A 19,669-nucleotide genomic window follows, 5' to 3' on the forward strand; every position below is an offset into this window, starting at 1 on the left:
TGTGCTCAGGAGCTTTAATTGTCCTGCTATCATTTTCTGCCTTACTTAGTGTACAGACAATTTCTCGCAGATGTTTTTAGCCCAGCTCCTGCACAATCTAACAGAAAAAATTTCTTTCTTCGCCTGCCCTCGGTCTGTAAAATATTATCGCAAACATATAGGAAAGTAAAGTGTGCTCCCACAGTAAGCGTTATAAGTTGCACAGATCTTATTGCGCATTCTTTTAAATGTTTTCCTCTCTCCATCTTTCACAGTTTATGTCGATGATATTCATAAAAAGTAAACTTCTTGTAATTTCTCCATCCCATCGGCAAGTTAAGCCTAGCATCGTCAGCTTTCAAGTAAACAGGCGATAAAGGAGGACTTTGTTATATGTTTATGAAGCGCACAGGGATTCGACCATACCCCTGCGTCACTCTACCAGAACGACTTCGCAGTCAAAAAACAATTTTTGTGTACTTTTCAAAAGGAGGCAACCTTCATACAGCACTCAAACATTGAAGCACCACCGAACACAGTTTCCGTGCCCTCTACCTTGGCTGTCCTTGCGCCGAAGACATACACGTACAATTGCTTCAAATACTACTACTACTACTACTGCTGCTACTACTACTACTACTACTACTACAACGTTTGCCTTGCAACAATTATTCACCGAGCGTGCAAAGTTGTTCTTGTTCAAAATCACAACTGCATATACAATGCATACTGTCACCTCCTCTAATTAAGTGCCTCAACGTTTGATTACTTCAACATTTCTGTTCCGTTTATCCAGAGTTTTGACCTTCAATCTTTTTCAGAAACTCCAGAGCCACCTGCAAAAACGTCATCGGAAGGCACAGTAACAAACACAAGCCGAGGTAGCTGCAAGCCCATTTTTATTTCAAACTAGCAGGAGTTTCAATTTGTGGGCATGCTGCTTACATGGAAGGGGAACAAAGTAGTTGCTGCATTACGAGTATCCTCCGAGCCGAATAAGCTTTTTGAGCTTTTTGTGAAACACCACATTCTATAGTCAACTAGGAATTGAATAACAAGGAAGAACGGAACCCCGATAATACGATTTTAAAAGGACCGCGAGAAAGCGTCGTATGACCGCGGTGTTGTGCAACCGATATGCGGGTAAATGCCAGTCTAGTAGATGGTCTCACGCAACAGGTGGGCTAAGAACTTATTTAAACTGCGATGTTTAGCGCGTTCTCGTGTCATTTGAGAACATTTATCTGAAACTCCGAGTAAAAAAAAAGCAATGCCTATGTTGTGCCTTCTCCTCTCCATGGCGTCCAAGCTACCCTGCCACCTAAGCGCCGCGGGCTACGCGTGCCGTATGGGGCAATTTATAGCCCGCCAGCTTTGCGTCTTGCGCGCGCCAGATAAGGCCGACGTGCTCGAGCAAATTGACAGGGGAAAAGCCAGTGTAAAACTGCCAAGGCCAAGCGAAACGAATGATAGTACAAGGTGCAAATAAAGAACTACAGTGCCGTACATGGTGGAGACACCCTTTAACGGCCCTGTGCCGTCACTGTTGGGTCAAGGTGTTCAACACAGCTGTTTTCGTTTCCCACAACCACCGCAAAGTGAAATACATAATACTACTCGAACTTCGCAAGTAAACCGTGCAAGTAAACCGAACTTCGCAAGTAAACAGCAAGTAAACTTATAGCCCGGTCTTCCTACAGTTAATTGCTGCGCCGGCCAGCGAGGGACCCAAAATGGCGGCGCCAAGGTATACGTGTCTCCATCCTTGCGGCTGACGCTTGTGAATTGAGGTATTCAAAGGACGGAGTGGAGTGGCAACGCGGCTTCTAAAGACACGGATAAGCAGAGAGCAGAGATACAGGGAGAGAGAGCGTCGTGAATGGAAGAAACGTGGATCGAGCAGGGGGAAAGCGGGTGTTAGGTCTTAGCCGTGAGGTTGTTTCGTATGTGTTTTCGCGTTCGTCGGCGGTTCAACGGTAGCTTCAAATTTACGGTCCGGCAGCCACCTGAACTACGTCTTCTCGCGGTTGGCGCGTTGGCATACTGCTGCCGCGTGGGACCGTCGCAGGTGAACTCCCGCTCACGAGTACCTGCCTGCTTGCTTGCGTCTGTTCAGCAAGTCGATTGTCCCACCCGCGGACCTCAGCAGATCAAGCCGGATAAAACAGCGGTTAAAAATAAAGAAGGTCGGGACGAGGCGGCGAAACGGGGTAAAATATGGGAAAAACGCCCGTTATGAAGCGGACCGCGTGCACACGAGCGGCATATAATCGGGGTTTTCAATGTATCGTTTCTATGGGGAGTTTGCCAGGACTGCTGGGATCTGTCGTAACAAGCGGGTAGTAGTAAGTCCGGGGGACGCATCAGCGGGGTTCCTCTGTATATATATATATATATATATATATATATATATATATATATATATATATATATATATATATATATATATATATATATATATATTGTCTGGAAACATAAATACTCGCTCAGAGCGCGACAAAATACGGTAAGTAGAGACAGAGACACACGAGAAAAACATTAAAAATAAAAATAAAAGTTTACTGACGCATCAGGAAGAGGACTTCTTTTCTCCAGAGTACTCTCAGGAAATGAAGTCGTCTGCCTGAAACGTCAGTAAACTTTCATTTTTATTTTCAATGTATTTTTGTGTGTCGGTACTTATCTTATATGTACATGGTATATATATATATATATATATATATATATATATATATATATATATATATATATATATAAATGCAGTGAATCAGAATAGGAAATGAGGGGCTCATTGACATAAGACAGAAATAAGGGTTGGAAGTCAAGAAAACCTCAGAAAGCAAAGTGGGGAATGGGGTAGGTCACTCAAACGGATAGATTACGTTGAAATAAAGTGGAAAAATGCCCGCCGTGTGAGATCCGAAACCACGACGTCCAGAATACCGGTCTGGTGCGATGACCACTACGCTGCCGGCGGAGCTATTTTCCCCTCCACTTTCTGGGGTATTTATGTTAAGGTATTTTTGTTCTTAGCACCCTCTGCTGCGTCACAGGTCTGACCGCCGCCGTGGTCAGTTGCTTCGCAGCCGCTGGGGACTGAGGGCCGAGGGTTAGTTGGCGTATTCATGGGAGGTTGTGGCCATTACTACACCAGGGTGGCCAATCCTGCTCTGGTGAGGGAGTGCATTACCGGCAATGGTCGCCGGGGTCAGGCTGCACCCCAAGCCCCTTTGTGTAATTCCATCAATACGCGGATTTTTTTTTTTTTTTTTTTAAATCCGGTGGGAATTGTCCGGCACCGGGATTCGAACCACGGTCCTTCTGCACGCGAGACGGGTGTTCTACCTCTACGCCATCGCTGCTACGCCATCACTGGATCCGGACAGGCCGCCAATGGAATCTGAACCTGGCAACGTTTAACGCGCGAACCTTATCTAGCGAAGCAAGTCTCGAGGTGTTGTTCGAGGAATTAAAGGGCATCAAATGGGATGTAATAGGGCTTAGCGAGGTTAGGAGGGCAGGCGAAGCCCTTACGGTGCTGAAAAATGGACACGTCCTATGTTACCGTGGTCTAGAGGACAGAAGAGAACTGGGAGTGGGATTTCTAGTCAATAAAAGCATAGCTGGCAACATAGACGAATACTATAGCATTAACGAAAGGGCAGCAGGTCTTGTAATTAGGCTAAATAAGAGGTACAAGCTCAAGGTGGTACAGGGCTATGCGCCCACATCCAGCCACGACGACCAAGTAGTGGAACGCTTCTATGAAGATGTGGAATCGGCAATGGCTAAAGTAAAAACACAGTATACCGTAGTTATGGGGGACTTCAATGCTAAAGTAGGCAAGAATCAGGCTGGAGACAAGGCAGTTGGGAACTATGGTCTGGGCTGTAGAAATAGCAGGGGGGACCTACTAGTTGAGTTTGCAGAACGGAATAACCTACGCATAATGAATACCTTCTTCTGTAAACGGGAGAGTCGGAAGTGGACCTGGAGGAGCCCGAATGGGGAGCACAAAAATGAAATAGACTTCATATTATGCGATAACCCTGGCGTCGTGCAGGATGTGGAAGTGCTCGGAAGGGTAAGGTGTAGTGACCACCGTATGGTAAGATCCCGAATTAGGCTAGATTTGAGGAGGGACCGCAACAAGCTAGTACGAAAGAAGCCGATAAATGAGCTAACAGTAAGACGTAAAGTAGAAGAATTCAGGATCGCGCTGCAGAACCGATATTCCGCTCTTAACGAGGAAGCCGAGTTTACGACGCAGGAAGCCAGCGACAACCTTACACGCATTATTACGGAGTGTGCAGTAGAAGTCGGGGGCACTATAGCTAGACAGGATACTGGTAAACTTTCACAGGAGACGAAAGATCTAATCAGGAAACGGCAAACCATGAGAATCTCCACCGCAGCTGACAGAATAGAACTAGCGGAGCTCTCCAAGCTAATCAATAAGCGCAAGACAGCTGACATACGGAAGTATAATATGGAGAGGATCGAATACGCTGTAAAGAACGGAGGTAGCCTGAAAGCAGTGAAGAGACGTCTTGGCGTGGGGAAAAATCAGATGTATGCACTTAAGGATAGGCAAGGCAATGTCATCACAAATAGGGATAAAATAGTCACAGTGGCCGAGGAGTTCTATAGGGATCTGTACAGTAGCCAGGACATACAGGATAATGCCGAACGAGACAGTAGTTCACAGGAGATAGACATCCCACCAGTAACGACCGAAGAAGTAAGGAAGGCTTTGAAAGAAATGAAAGGGGGCAAAGCACCTGGTGAGGATCAGATAACAGCAGACCTCTTGAAGGATGGCGGAGAAATTGTCCTTGAAAAACTGGCAAACCTGTATACGCAATGCCTAATGACCGCAATGGTACCGGAATCTTGGAAGAACGCGAACATCATCCTAATTCATAAGAAAGGCGACATGAAGGACTTGAAAAATTACCGGCCGATCAGCTTACTGTCAGTCGTCTACAAGGTATTTACCAAGGTAATCGCTAACCGAATTTCTGCAACCTTAGATTTCAGTCAACCTAAAGAACAAGCAGGGTTCCGTAAAGGTTATTCAACAATGGACCATATTCACACGATCAATCAGGTGATAGAGAAGTGCGCTGAGTATACTGAACCCCTATATATAGCCTTCATAGATTATGAGAAAGCATTTGACTCGGTCGAAACCCTAGCAGTCATTCAGGCATTACGGAACCAGGGGGTAGATGAGCATTATGTAACAATACTAGAGGATATCTACAATGGGTCTACAGCTACGATCATCCTCCATAGGGAGAGCAGTAAAATACCTATAAGAAAGGGTGTCAGACAAGGAGACACAATCTCTCCAATGCTATTCACAGCATGTTTACAAGAAGTATTCAGAACGTTGGATTGGGAACAGGTGGGTGTAAGGGTTAATGGAGAATACCTCAGTAACCTCAGATTTGCTGATGACGTTGCCTTGCTAAGTAACTCAGGGGACGAATTGCAAAGCATGCTTTCCGCACTGGGCGAACAGAGTAGAACCGTGGGACTGAAAATTAATATGCAGAAAACTAAAGTAATGATCAATAACCTCGGGACAGCACAGCGGTTTGACATAGGTGGCGAGGCAGTGGAAGTGGTAAGCGAATATATCTACTTAGGCCAAGTTGTGACCCCAGATCCAAACCATGAGGCAGAGATAATTAGAAGGATCAGCATGGGGTGGGGTGCATATGGCAGACATTCTCAGATAATGAATAGCAGCCTACCATTGTCGCTGAAGAAGAAAGTGTATGACAGCTGCATCTTACCGGTACTCACCTACGGGGCAGAAACTTGGAGGCTCACTAAGAGGGTTCAACTTAAATTGAGAACAACTCAGCGGGCAATGGAGCGGAAAATGATAGGTGTAACATTAAGGGACAGGAAGAGAGCGGAGTGGGTCAGGGAGCAAACTGGTGTTAAAGACATATTAGTAGAAATTAAGAAGAAGAAATGGACGTGGGCAGGACATGTAATGCGAAGGCAAGATAACCGCTGGTCATTAAGGGTAACAGAGTGGATCCCTAGAGAAGGCAAGCGTTGCAGGGGGCGGCAGAAAGTTAGATGGGCAGATGAGATAAAGAAGTTTGCGGGGATAAATTGGTCACAGTTGGCACAGGACCGAGGCAATTGGAGAATAATGGGAGAGGCCTTTGCCCTGCAGTGGGCGTAGATAGGCTGGTGATGATGATGATGATGATGATTTTTGTTTCCTGCGCTTTGGGGTGGTAGCCAGCGCCACTCGGACTACACGGGGTGAAGGGGACCTTCTTTTTAACCCCGTGAATCGAGCGTCTACGAGATGTCGAGAGTGGTCGACCAGTGCTGAAACCTCTTAGGCTTCCTATGGCACCGAGACTACCAAAACAGAGGCCCTCGCTATGCATGTAACAAATCAGAATAGTAAATGAGGGGCTTGTTGAAATAATACAGAAATAATGGTTGGCAGTTAAGAAAACCTCGGAAAGCAAAGGCGAAGATGTGGTAGGTCACTGAAACAGATAATTTGGAAAGAAAGAAAGTTCGAGTGGCGCTGGCTACCACCCCCAAGCTCAGGAAACAGAAATAACGGAACATAAATAAACCAGAAAGGGAAGGAGAAATTGGCACCGCCGGTAGCGTAGTGGTCATCGCACCAGACCGGTATTCTGGAGGTCGTGGGTTCGGATCCCACCTGGGGAGCATTTTTCTCCACTTTCTTTCTTTCCAAATTCTTCATCGATTTCAGTGACCTATCACATCCTCCCCTTTTCTAGGTTGTCTTGATATATATATATATATGTATATATATATATATATATATATATATATATATATATATATATATATATATATATATATATATAGAATAGGGGAATGAGGGGCTCAGTGAATTAAGACAGAATAAGGGTTGGCACTCAAGAAAACCTCCGAAAGCAAAGAGGGGAATGCGGTAGGTCATAGAAACAGATGAATTTTTTAGTCAGAAAGAAAGTGCGGAAAAAATGGAAATGCCCGCCGGGTTTTTCTTCATCTCTTTCTACGACCTACCGCATTCCCCCCTTTGCTTTCCGAGGTTTCCTTGACTGCCAACCCTTACTCTATACATACATATATATATATATATATATATATATATATATATATATATATATATATATATATATATATATTTACCTTAAATAAATTTGCTCGTTTGCATGACAATCCAACACTCAAGAGCGGTTCGGTTGGCTCTGTCCTATGACAAATAACCGGTACTAAAGTAACCTGACAAGGTATGTACTTACGCACGAGAAGTTAGCACACATCCTGACCGAAACTTGCTTCAACACAAGTAATAAAAGTTTAAAGCACGCACAAATTAAAGAAGTTTTACACAGTTGGTACCTTTTCAGGGACCCCGTGGTTTTGGATGTCAACCACGAACAAAACGGGTTGGTAACAGTCTTTATTCTTTCCATTCGCATGCGTCATAGCAGTAGGTTTGGAATTGCTCCCAACTAAAGACTGCATTAGAGGTTGCCAATTATGCATCCTTTCAGCTGGAATCTAATTGCACATTTTATTTCGCTATTTTTAGGAGAAAGTCCATGGTGGAAGCAGCATAAAACCACACCCGGTAGGTGCTTTTATCGATCAAAGACACAAAAACGAGAAATACTTTTGTGAGTTTTTCTTCTGTTTGCCACAAGGGGCAAGCATTTTCACAGCAGAAGAATTTGCGGTTTAACTGCAGTAACACGTATTACATAAACCTAAACACACGATTCATAATCTATACTGACTCACTAAGTGTGATGGCAGCTTTGCGCTCCGATAACACAAGTAAAAGCTTTGTCTTGATTCATTTTTGAATATAGATTATCGGCATAAAGCACAACCCTAACAACCTGGGTTTGCTGAGTTCCCGGAGTCCACGGAATTTAAGCTGACATCAGGGTCCTGTAAATATAACGCTCCTGTCCTTCTGTCCTGTCCTGTGACGTTCCTGTCCTGTAACGCTGTCCTGTAACGCTCCTGTCCTGTAACGCCCCTGTAACGCTCCAGGGTCCTGTAACGGTCCTGTAACTAAAGTACGCAGTAGATCCTGCGTACGCTTACTTCATTTATAATCAAATCGAGCCATAAGTTCCCATCCCGCAAAGATGACTCGAATGTCAGCGCTACGGACAAGGACCTAACAGACGCTGACATTTTATAAGGCCGTATACTCCCCAGATAACCCTGCACACAGCATTATTTTTTTTAGACGAAGCCATGCTTTCATATAAACGCGTTTTAGACTATTTATACCTCATTGGCTTAGTACAGAGTTTTATATCACCGGAACTCGTTTGTCAGCTGCAACTATTTTCATTATAATTTTCTATGACCACCTTTTCTTTTCCAGCAGGACCCTTATAGACCCATGTTTGTGTTTTTAGCATCCTTATTGTCGTTTGCAATAACCACCTTCACTTTTTAATTAGCGGCTATATGCACCACTGAGTCGTATACAAACGCATTACATCGATCCGACTATTTTAGCCATGAAACTTTCATCAAACTTCACCTAACACATCCAAATGGCGCTTTTTAGCCTTTTTCGTATTGCGCCACAAAACAACACGCCTTTATAATACGCCACGTCTCGACGCAAACGGAAATAAACATGGGAGAAACTAAATTCCGCACAGTAAAACCCTGACGAGAAATAATTCGCGACGAAACAGATCGCTGTAATTACCTGTAGATGATGAATCGGGCACCCCCTATCATGATCACAAAAAGACTGGCGCGGCAGCTGCGGGTAACAACTATACGTTCTTTGTTAGAAAAATGTCCCTCTTACGACCCAGAAACAAGGAAACACTTTAAACACGTGGCATAACATAGCACCGGGTAGGGTTGTATTTTTAGGCGAAATCATTTATTGTCCACAATCTCGGCCTGTTCTTTACACAAAAGGCCAGCGTTGCGTGCGTTTGCATAATGTAGTATAGCATCAGTCAAGTGGCGTTTAGACATTGCTTTAAGCTACCTTTTATGATTCTTTTTATTCTCATCGGCCATATAGTATTTAGCGCTTTCTGGCTAAAACAGCCTTGGCAATAAAGCATCACCATCACCATTACATAGACATCAAGGTGGTTGAGAGGCTTCCACTGCATGCCCAGGCAGTCTCAGTGCTCAGCAAATGTGAAAGGCGTTTCTACGGTTTTGTAGCGCCTTTATGCAACAGCGTCATAGTTACCATACAGCATCATCATCATTTTAAGACTATAGATTCTGGGCCATACACTCACACAATGTAATTTTGAAGACATTTCCGTATACTAAATATTTATCATGTTACCATAAATACACCAAAAATGTTTATTGCTTTTTCGGCATCGGTGGTCTTCCACGAAGACAATAAATCATGGGACTAAAACAATCTGCGGATCATAAATGTTTACTGCCATTCGTGTCTTCCCTCAAGTACGCAGGCATCAATCAGGCCCAAATCCTTGCATTAGGACGGAACCGCCGCGTGGGTGTTGTTTTATGCGTCTTTCTTAATAGTTAGATACCTTTAAGTCAAATTTTCAACCTTGAAGTTCTATTCTATACTTCCCAGTTAGGTGGAGAAGGTTCTGAGATAGGGGAATAATAATTGTTTTGGAAAACAAGAAATACTAAATGAGTATTTTGCCTCAGTAGTTGCGCTTACCAGTTTGTCTTGCAAACCTAGGCTTTCTTACTTTTTGACGCAGACCTTGTGAGGTATTTTTAAGTGGGCCACCATGTCCCGCAGCAGCCGTGAAGTAACCCTTCCCAGTCTATTATATATAACCCAGATCCAACAGCAGATAGGGCGCACAAAAGCCAAAGTGTACCAGATGTGGAGGCATGCTTATCGTTCTCCACTTCCTGTTCGAATGCAAAGATGGTGGTGGCAGACAGACCTAGACATATTCAGAGCTGAATATTCGGAACGTGCCACTGCAACCACCACGCTTACTTCCATATGAACGCAATGCTTTCATATAGACGCATTTTCTCTATTTATGGGATATCGGCTTTTTACTCAGTTTTGTATCACCCATAACTGGTTGTCAGCTTTTAGTGCCCATATTAACTGCCATGACCACCTTCACCTACCAGTTAGGGTCCTTATAACCCGTACAAGTTTTTTTCCGCCTTCTTTTTTTATTAAGGTCCCTATACACCATGAGTCACTTTTATCCACATTGTATTCATCAGACTATATTTCCAAAAGTCTTCGGCCTTTTCTGCCCTAGCGCCACAAAACAACACACACAGAACACATGCTCATTGATCCCTGTTTGAATCGTGTCAAATTGTTATAGTCATTATGGTTTCCCTTGCGTCATTTACTTGGCTCTGTTACGATGGCTTGGCCATTGCCTCTAGTGGCTTACGAATACGACCTACTGCGCGCACTCATTTGTAAAGTCGACTAAACATATATAACAAAACCAACGTCTTCCCTGAATGTGCGGAAGGTTACCTGCCTAATGCTGATATCCGCGGGTGCGAATGACACAAGTCCACCCGTGGAAATAATTTGTCATTTTGAACGGACCACTTTAATTATTACCTTACAAAGACTGCTTAAATAATAGTCAGTAAGACATAACTGTACATTATTCATGGGCCTCAACACATTTTCTGGAACATTTGAGGGACGGCTGGTAAGTTTTCTCGTACCCCTGCTACGCCGCAGTGTAATAGGCTGAAGTTTTTGAAATACATTTAGATGCAAGACAGTGCCTGACAGCAACTGTTCCCGCCATCGCCCTCCGCATTTTTCAAACATCGAAAACGCTTTTCTAGGAAGCATATTTTTACAACGTGCTAAACTCAAACGGTCCGAGTTCTGTTGCGCTGTAGCCATCACCTTCGGTAAAAGACATGTTGGGACAGGATCACTTTATAATAAACAAATGTGGTTGCTTTTCGACTTACCAACACTTAAATAAACCTACCTCAAGTTTTTTTTTCAACCCCTCTTCGATGATTTCTTGTAGCCACGACAAAACATGAAATGCTCTTTTGACAACTTTTATAATAAACCGAAGTGATTAGACTTCAACTAACCTATGCTTGCTTAACCTACTTAAGCATTAGTTCTTTCAACCAACCTCCGGCGATTTTTCAGGAAGTTGTAAGACTGCCGGGAAAACGACTCCAATAGACGAAGAACAACACGAACAAGAAATACACCTCCAGTTTGTACCGCAAGGCTGCCAGGCAGTCCCCTCGTATAGTTTGCGTGGGACTTTCTCATGTTGTAAAAGGTGTATAATTACGTTAAACCGCCCATACACTTCACATCAATACAATTGACCTTACTCCGGGTGTTTGAAAGTTGAACAAAATCTAGCCGTTTCTTGCCGTAATGCCAGAAATATTTCAATGGCTTTGCGCTGGTAAAACACGACATAACACGCGCATTAATTTTGAAAATCACTAAACACAAATGGCAAAGCCAATGGTTTCTTATAAAGTCAGGACGGTATTGTGCCTCAGGCCAATATCAACTTCCGCATAGCGTGTAACACTTGCTAAACGGTTGGTAATTTTTGTGCCAGTGTTTATCAGCACTCTAATGGAGCGCGCTTCCTCAATAAAATTTAAATTGACGGCAGTGCCCGTGCACTATTTGCTAGCTCCGTCGCACTTGACGCTGTTGTGTCAAACACTGACACGACTCTATCGGTAGTAAACTCTATGGGTGCGGGTTTTGATAGGCTGTGACCACATCGTAAAGTGAAAAGCTTGCTTGGCAACTTCGCTGTATAAGAAGCAGAAGTGGTAAGTCTCTAGATCGTGTATACTTGCTTAACCTACCGCACAATGAGTTCTTTCGACCATTCTTTGGCTATCTTCATCAGGAATTTCAACGACGACGAAGAGCAAAAAGACCACAAAAGGGGAAGAAACTTTAGAAACTACAGGTGATATTTCAGAGACCGCCGTAATACTGCCATGAAGTCACTAATTTCATTGCATGGGGCCTACACGTTGAATAATGGCTTTTAAATTGCATTAACCAATTAGGTTTGCATTCTTCAGATCAATAAATTCAACTTTGCTTCGGGCGTTGAAACGTTGTTCAAAATCTAGCCGTCTTTTGCCCTGATTCCATCAAGATAATTTTATCTCTCTGCTCTGGTAAGACGAAGTTCACGTGCCTAAAGGGGCTGTGCTCATTCCCCTCACCTTTTGGTTTAGTGTGGAGTGAATCAACGTATTGGCCGCATTTTCGTCAATCCGGTTGATTGACCACTTGAGAATTTGCTTTTTTTTAATGTACGGTGATCACTTTTGCTTCATAATCAACAAATGTTGCTAGTACAAGATATTTGTTTTAATCTTACTCCGCGCATTTTTTTTCAGTAACCCATGGGCCCTCAGCAAGCAAAACAAGTCCAGAAGGCAAAGTAACATCAACAGAAAGTAATTTTTCTCTTTCTAGACTAATCCTATCACAAAAATAAATATTTTTTGCTCTCCAAAACACAGATTGGCGGAATAGAAGCATCTTTATGCGACAACGACAGCTATGGAACCCAAGATGTCGCTCATCGCGCAACTAATAGATTTTCTTCAGAAAGCAGTTAATTCAGTAACACCTGACTAATTAAACGTCGTAAAATGCGCTAAAAATATCGAGATAGCTGATTTTATAGTTAAGCTAAAGGCCGAACCCTTGTGCCCATGTTACTGGCATAAGAGCTAGTACTGGTACCAACCTTCACTTTTGAAGCAACGGTCAGAACAACTGCCTTCGTGCACTTGCAAGGGCTGGGTCCTGCCGTGGTCGTACTTACCGATAAAAAACCCGTGGTCACCCGCGCAAGAGTGGCGCCACCTATGAGGGCCACGGTGACTTACATTATTACTCCCACAGTGGTGTAACACGTTGGATGGGAAACCACCTTGTGTATTAGGTAAGGTTTGAGCCCTTTTTCTTGGTGGCGCCCACCATTCGGCAAACACGAAAGTTGAGTGTGACCAGTGGTGTTGAGAACACCAGCGTTCTGATACAGCAATCATGTATCCTCCCAAAGCGGATTCATTGACTAATCATACATGTAATTCTATCATCACGAACACGCCGGCCAGCAATATCTTCCATGACCATCTATCCATCACGATGCCACTCGCCTTAAAGGAGTACTGACACGAAATTTTCGTGTTACGTTTTTTTCGCTGCTATGCGTGCCTACCAGCCCACTAATCATAGAATGACAGATTAGACGGTCGAGTGCAGCGTAACCATTCATTTACGGCGTCGTTTATTCGTGCCAGTTTCGGTTTCGACTGAAAAACGCTGAGTGGCCGCCATAACAGAATGTATCACATGACGTCACCATTCTTGCCGCATCGCTGCCTCTCTGGAAGCGCGTGCGAGCGAGCGCACGCGCGCGCCCAGACCGGCCGAGGTCTTCGCCGTCCCCACAGGCCCGGGCAGCATGACGTCAGTCACAAAACCATGACGTGTACACACGCCCGAGCAGCGCGCGCCAAGCACAGCCAGCGCGTCGGCTTTGTCACGGGAGCCCCGACGTCCGCAGTTTGGTGCAAGTAGCACATGATACCATGTCGGCCCGCTCTGGGCTTTCTCGTTCGGGCGAAGATTAAAATGGATTTTAAATATGTTTCGCTGAACTGTTGCTCTTGAAACTTGCTGGGAGATATCTCCTGATAAAAAGGAAGCGTTTTACGTAGTTATCACAGCTTTGAAATTTCGTGTCAGTACTCCTTTAAGAATGGGCCCGCAGGCCCAGGAACTGGGCATCACGATGAACGACCTATACAAAACTGCTCCCACTGACCGTTTTGCCCTTTGGCGTGCACGTCCAGTACCGTGTAATGTATCTCTTAAACTGACTGACAAAATACACGGACCGAAAGAGCTTATTTCACAGCATTTTCTACAGTTAAAACGCACATATTCATATGCCTACTTATAGACAGCTCTTCAAAATTTGTTTCTGCTGTCTCTTGCGCTGCACATGGCTCCAAATTCACTAGTACCAAGACACTGAACAGAAACTGCAGTATTTTCACCGCAGAAACGCATGAGGTTTTAATTGCGGTAGAACACATCATGGAAACAAACATACAACGGTGTGTTATTTTTACATATTATCTCAGTGTCTTGAGCGCATTACGCCTAGTAAAACCAAGTAAAAATCGTGGCTTAAACGAACTCCTTAGAAATATAACGTCGGCTAATGCTTCGGATTTTACCATAGTGCTGTGCTGGGTGCCGGGGCACAGCAGCATTTCTACAAACGAAAGTGTTGACCAATGTTCTGTAGTTCCAGCTCTTCGCGCTGGTGCGGATGAGCCTCTGGTGCAATATTTAAACATAACTATGACAGAAATGTAACAGGAGAAATTGAACACAGAATCGCATAACAATCTACGCACAATAAAACCATACATAGGTAAATACGTCACTGATAAACACGATACGTTAACAGAAGTGTCCATTTGCAAATTCCGAATAGGTTAGACTCACGCCACACACGCGTATCTTTTGAATGGCACACTCCTAGCAATTTGTGACAATTGTGGGGAACGGCTTTTTGAATGCAACGGCTTTTCCAAGGGAACGGCTTTTCCAAGTATTGAATGCATATCCGGCAATCCAGTGAGAAAACGACACTTTCCTAAAATCTACACATACAACAATTCACTACACCGTTCACTTTTCCTAGGAGATGAACCAATGTTCACTTACAAATGTGTTCTACCCTACCTTGCGGATATCAACTTCTTGAAACTCAACTTTGAGGGAGGTCCTCATGATTCTTTCGAGTGAATAGGGAGCACCGCCAGTACATCAGCTTCTGAGACTAGAGGCGATGTCATGTCTCAATCGCAATCCTCTTTATACCATAGGGCGTATTTATGTTAGTCTACGGGTCTCTACACCAAAGATACATTTTTAGGGATACCATACTCGTCTCATACATACTTTATGCCTGAACCTGACATCCAAAGACCACGTAATAGAGTCTGGGGCTCGTTGGTCATAGGTACCCTCGCACCAATAAACAAACACACTTATACTACCACCTATCTCAAGCCGCTGTGCTCTCCCGGTGCTATTGTGCGTTAGTTTATTTTTTTCCATTCCAATTTTCAGGCGCACGATTCTACACTGCTTGTCCTGTACGGTAATCGTGCTTTGCGATTCACCCCCTGAGTTTCCTAGCAAGGTTTACTGTACTGTATTTTATTTTTACAAGTGCACAGTTCGCAGGGTTTAAAAAGCTGTTTTCCTCATTTTTCACCTCTGATTTGGTTTTAGTGCTAAGTGACTGCACATTAACCCGCATTCTCGTCTGTCATGCTGACCCCCTGAGAATTGGCTTTTTCATAAAGCACGTTTGCCACTTTTGGTTGATAATAAACGCAATGTGCATGGAGGACAACAGGTGGGCCATGCGTTTAACAGAGTGGCGCCAAGTAAACCGTAAACGCAGTAGGGGTCGGCCGAGGACACGATGGAGAGATTCCAAATTCGGTTGGAAAGCATGGACTCAACTATGTTTGAGATCTTTGGGCAAGGCTTTCGTCTTGCAGTGGACACAACCAGATTGATGATGATGATGAAGAGGCTGATGATGAAACAAGTGTTTCATTCAAGTCTAAACTGAGCGATTTGTTATAACCCTGCATCGGCCATTTTTATCAGTCACTCCAGAGGCTTCAACAAGCAACAAGGCTCCAGAAGGCGAAGTAACAACAACTAAAACTTTTTTTATACCGTAAACCTGTTAAAAAATCACATCTTTGCTGTTTTGCGGAACACTGTTTAGTGGAATACAAGTGATAAAAACACAGGATTGGGGACAAGGGACGGTTCGAAACCCAAGACAACACCGTACGCGCAACTAAATTTCCTTCAGAAGGTGGTTTTTTATAGGTTATAAGTGGGACACATCACAGGCCTAAAAGACCTGTGGCCACTCTTTTGAGCTCTGACTAGCCTATGTGGCTCTACGCATTCACCCTCATTTTCACCGGCATTGTACACCCATATACCCAGCTTTTTGGGCAGTACCATTTTAAGCCTGAACCTGACAGTGATACACCTACCAAAATAGTCTTGGCGCTCTTTGGCTGTAGATACTCTTCCGCCAATAAACACAAACGTAACACTACTGCTACTACTACTACATCTTCTTGACCCGCTGAGAATATCTGATTTTCAAATTTTGTAAAGCTATTTGTTTTGACCCTAATCCTGCCTTCTTTTCAGCCATTCCTGAGACCTCAACAAGCAAAAAGACCCCAGAAGGCGAACTAACAACTGAAGGTAATTCTTCTCTTTCTACCCTAATGCTATTACAAAATCGCATCTTTGTTGCCCTGAGGACACTGTTCAGCAGAATACAACGATCTTCATGATAAAAGACGGCATTGGCGACAACAAATGCTATAAAACACGACAGTGCCCTACGCGCAGCTAATAATTTCTTAAGAAAGCAGTAATTTATACTTCACCATATCCCTCTCAGCAATGTATCAAATAATTTCCAAAATTTTTATGTTCCTGAGACGACGCCTGCAGTGAAGCTTCACGCTTTAATTATTTCTATCAACCATCCTAAGTTATTCGGATCAAGTTTAGTATACTCTCATACATACATATTTAGCCACTAAAATTTCGATGGCCGACCATTGAATACAGATTTGGCGCTTGGCATACATACATCCATAAATACATACATACATACATACGTACATGCATACATACAGGCATCATACCTGCATACATACATGCATACATACATACGTACATACATACATACATACATACATACATACATACATACATACATACATACATACATACATACATACATACATACATACATACATACATACATACATACATACATATATACATGCATACATGCATACATGCATACATACATACATACATACATACATACATACATACATACATACATACATACATACATACATACATACATACATACATACATACATACATACATACATCATCGTCATCGTCATCATCATAAGCCTGCTTGTGTACACTGCAGGACGAAAGCTTCTCCTAGGATATTTTCACATAGTATATAGGATATTTTCATATCAGATGTGCAAATGCCACTTTTGTGAGACCTTTGATTTCCTTGATTTGTTTTTTTGTTGTTGTTTTGAACAGTGAACTATTTATAAACCTGACCTTCGCGAGTGCCTGGTTCAGTGGTGTCATGCACTGCAGATGTCAGTTGCCCTCCTATTCTCTTTTTCTCTCGATTTTTCTGTAAATTGAACCTTTTACACGGATGTGTGTCTGACTGCCGTTAGTAGTTTGTCTTCATATATGTTTAGTTACCTTGTTTGAATTGCATCCCCCCCTATGTAATGCCCTTCCGGACCTTTAGTGTATTCAAAATAAAAATATAGATTTCCAGCCAGGCCTATCTACTGTCACCTTTTAGACCGTGGTTTTCCCCAAAATTTTCGTAGTTCATCTCGCAATCAAATTCTCGGCCGACCCTTAGTGCGTTTGCGACCTATTTGCAGCCAGTCTGTCAAACGGATGGTCCACATTCTGTCCCTCATTCGCATTAAGTGACCAGCCCATGCCTAATTTCTTCGCTTAGTTTTAAATTGAATATCCTTCACCTTGGTCTGTGCCCTAATCCATGCGGCTGTTTTCCTGTCCCTCAACGTGATCCCTATTCCATTCGGTATTCCATGGCCCGTTGTGCCAATCTAAATTTGATTTCAAGCCGTTTGCTGAGGCCCCAGGTTTCTGCCCCATAATTCATTCCTGGTAGAACGGATTGATTAAATACAAGCTCTTTGAGTGACAGGGGAAGCTTACCAGTGAGTGTCGGAAATCTTAACGCAGCGCATTCTATGCTTATTCTCCCGGTAATTTCCCGTTCATGGTTTGGGTTGGGAAGCTAGGTTCCCTAAGATAAACTTATTCCGTGACTGTTTCCAAGACCGCATTGCCTACCCGGAAGTGATGTACATGCATACATACATACATACACGCATACATACATACATACATACATACAAACATCACACGTACGTACGTACGTACATACGTGCATACATACATACATGCATACATACATACATACATACATGCACGCATACATACATACATACATACAAACATACATACGTACATACAAACATACATACGTGCATACATACATACATACATACATACATACATACATACATACAGATTGGCAGTCAAGAAAACCCAGAAAGCAAAGGGGGCAATGTGGTAGGTCATTGAAACAGATAAAGAATTTGGAAAGACAGAAAAACAGTGGAGAAAAAAATGGCCGCTGGGCGGGATTCGAACCCAGGACCTCCAGAATAAGAGTCCGGGGCGATGACCACTACGCTACCGGCGGGGATTTTTTCCCCTCCAATTTCTGGGGTATTTATGATAAGCTATTTTGTTTTCTGGGCTTGGGGGTGGTAGCCAGCGCCACTCCGAGTACTCGGGTTGAAGGGAATCTTCCTTTGAACCCCTTGGCCATGATTCGAGTGTCGTAAGACATGACGAGAGTAATGGATCAGCGCTAGGCCCGCTTAAGCTTTCTAGGCCACCAAGACTGCCAGATCCGAGGCCCTAGGTTAATAGGGTTCAACGGGATCAAGAGGGTTCAACGCTGGTCGACCACTATCGACATGTCATAGAAACTCGAGTCACGGCCCGAAAGTTAAAAAGGTCTCCTTCACTCTAAGTAGTCGGAGTGGCGTGGGCTATCACCCTCAAGAGCAGGAAAACAAAATACCGAGGAAGTGGAGGGGAAGCGCCGGTAGCATAGTGGTCATCGCACCAGACACGTATTCTGGAGGTCGTGAATTCCGTTCTTACCTGGCGAGCATTTTTTTCCACTTTCTGTTTTTCCAAAATCTTTATCTGTTTCAATAACCCACCACATTATCCCCTTCGGTTTCCGAGGTTTTCTTGACTGCCATCCCTTATTTCTGTCACAATTCAATGAGCCCCTCATTTCCCATTCTGATTCGGTACATACATACATACATACATACATACATACATACATACATACATACATACATACATACATACATACATACATACATACATACATACATACATACATACATACATACATAAATACATACATACGAACAAACGTGTATTATCAAATCTCGCTGAAGCCGATTTTTTAAATCTCATCTCGTACCAAATGTAACTTTCGGATCTCTCACCATTAAGAGAGCTACCGAGGGTTATGCACCCATCATAGTCACCCTCATCCACAATTATGACCATCTTCATATTTTTTTAATATCAGGGCCCCTTACACCCATATATTAAGCTCTTTTATATATTAGGATCATACTCATACCATACACATTTTAGACACTAAAATGACAGCTAAGGACCGCTAAATATTATCTTGGCGCTCTTTCGCCTTGGCTGCCCTTGTGCCATAAACACCCACATACTACTACTACTACTACTACTACTACTACTACTACTACTACTACTACATACATACACATACATACATACATACATACATACATACATACATACATACATACATACATACATACATACATACATACATACATACATACATACATGTGCAGCTTTCCCACTCATGGCAGTCCTTTCAAC

General features: G+C 43.3%; 1 protein-coding gene across 1 annotated transcript in view; it reads left to right on the top strand.

Annotated features, from left to right (window-relative positions):
* The window catches only part of LOC144153310 (uncharacterized), a 212,228-nt gene that overhangs the window by 72,868 nt on the left and 119,691 nt on the right, over positions 1-19,669 (top strand). Inside the window, exons 25-29 of the mRNA XM_077684961.1 lie at positions 801-860; positions 7,392-7,430; positions 7,577-7,615; positions 12,382-12,441; positions 16,265-16,321. Of these exons, the coding sequence (XP_077541087.1) occupies positions 801-860; positions 7,392-7,430; positions 7,577-7,615; positions 12,382-12,441; positions 16,265-16,321 (255 nt within the window). The remainder of the gene's footprint in view (positions 1-800; positions 861-7,391; positions 7,431-7,576; positions 7,616-12,381; positions 12,442-16,264; positions 16,322-19,669) is intronic.

This window comes from Haemaphysalis longicornis, unplaced genomic scaffold (genome assembly GCF_048455015.1).
Source record: "Haemaphysalis longicornis isolate Haplotype H1 unplaced genomic scaffold, Haemaphysalis longicornis Haplotype H1 scaffold_9, whole genome shotgun sequence".
Taxonomy (NCBI): domain Eukaryota; kingdom Metazoa; phylum Arthropoda; class Arachnida; order Ixodida; family Ixodidae; genus Haemaphysalis; species Haemaphysalis longicornis.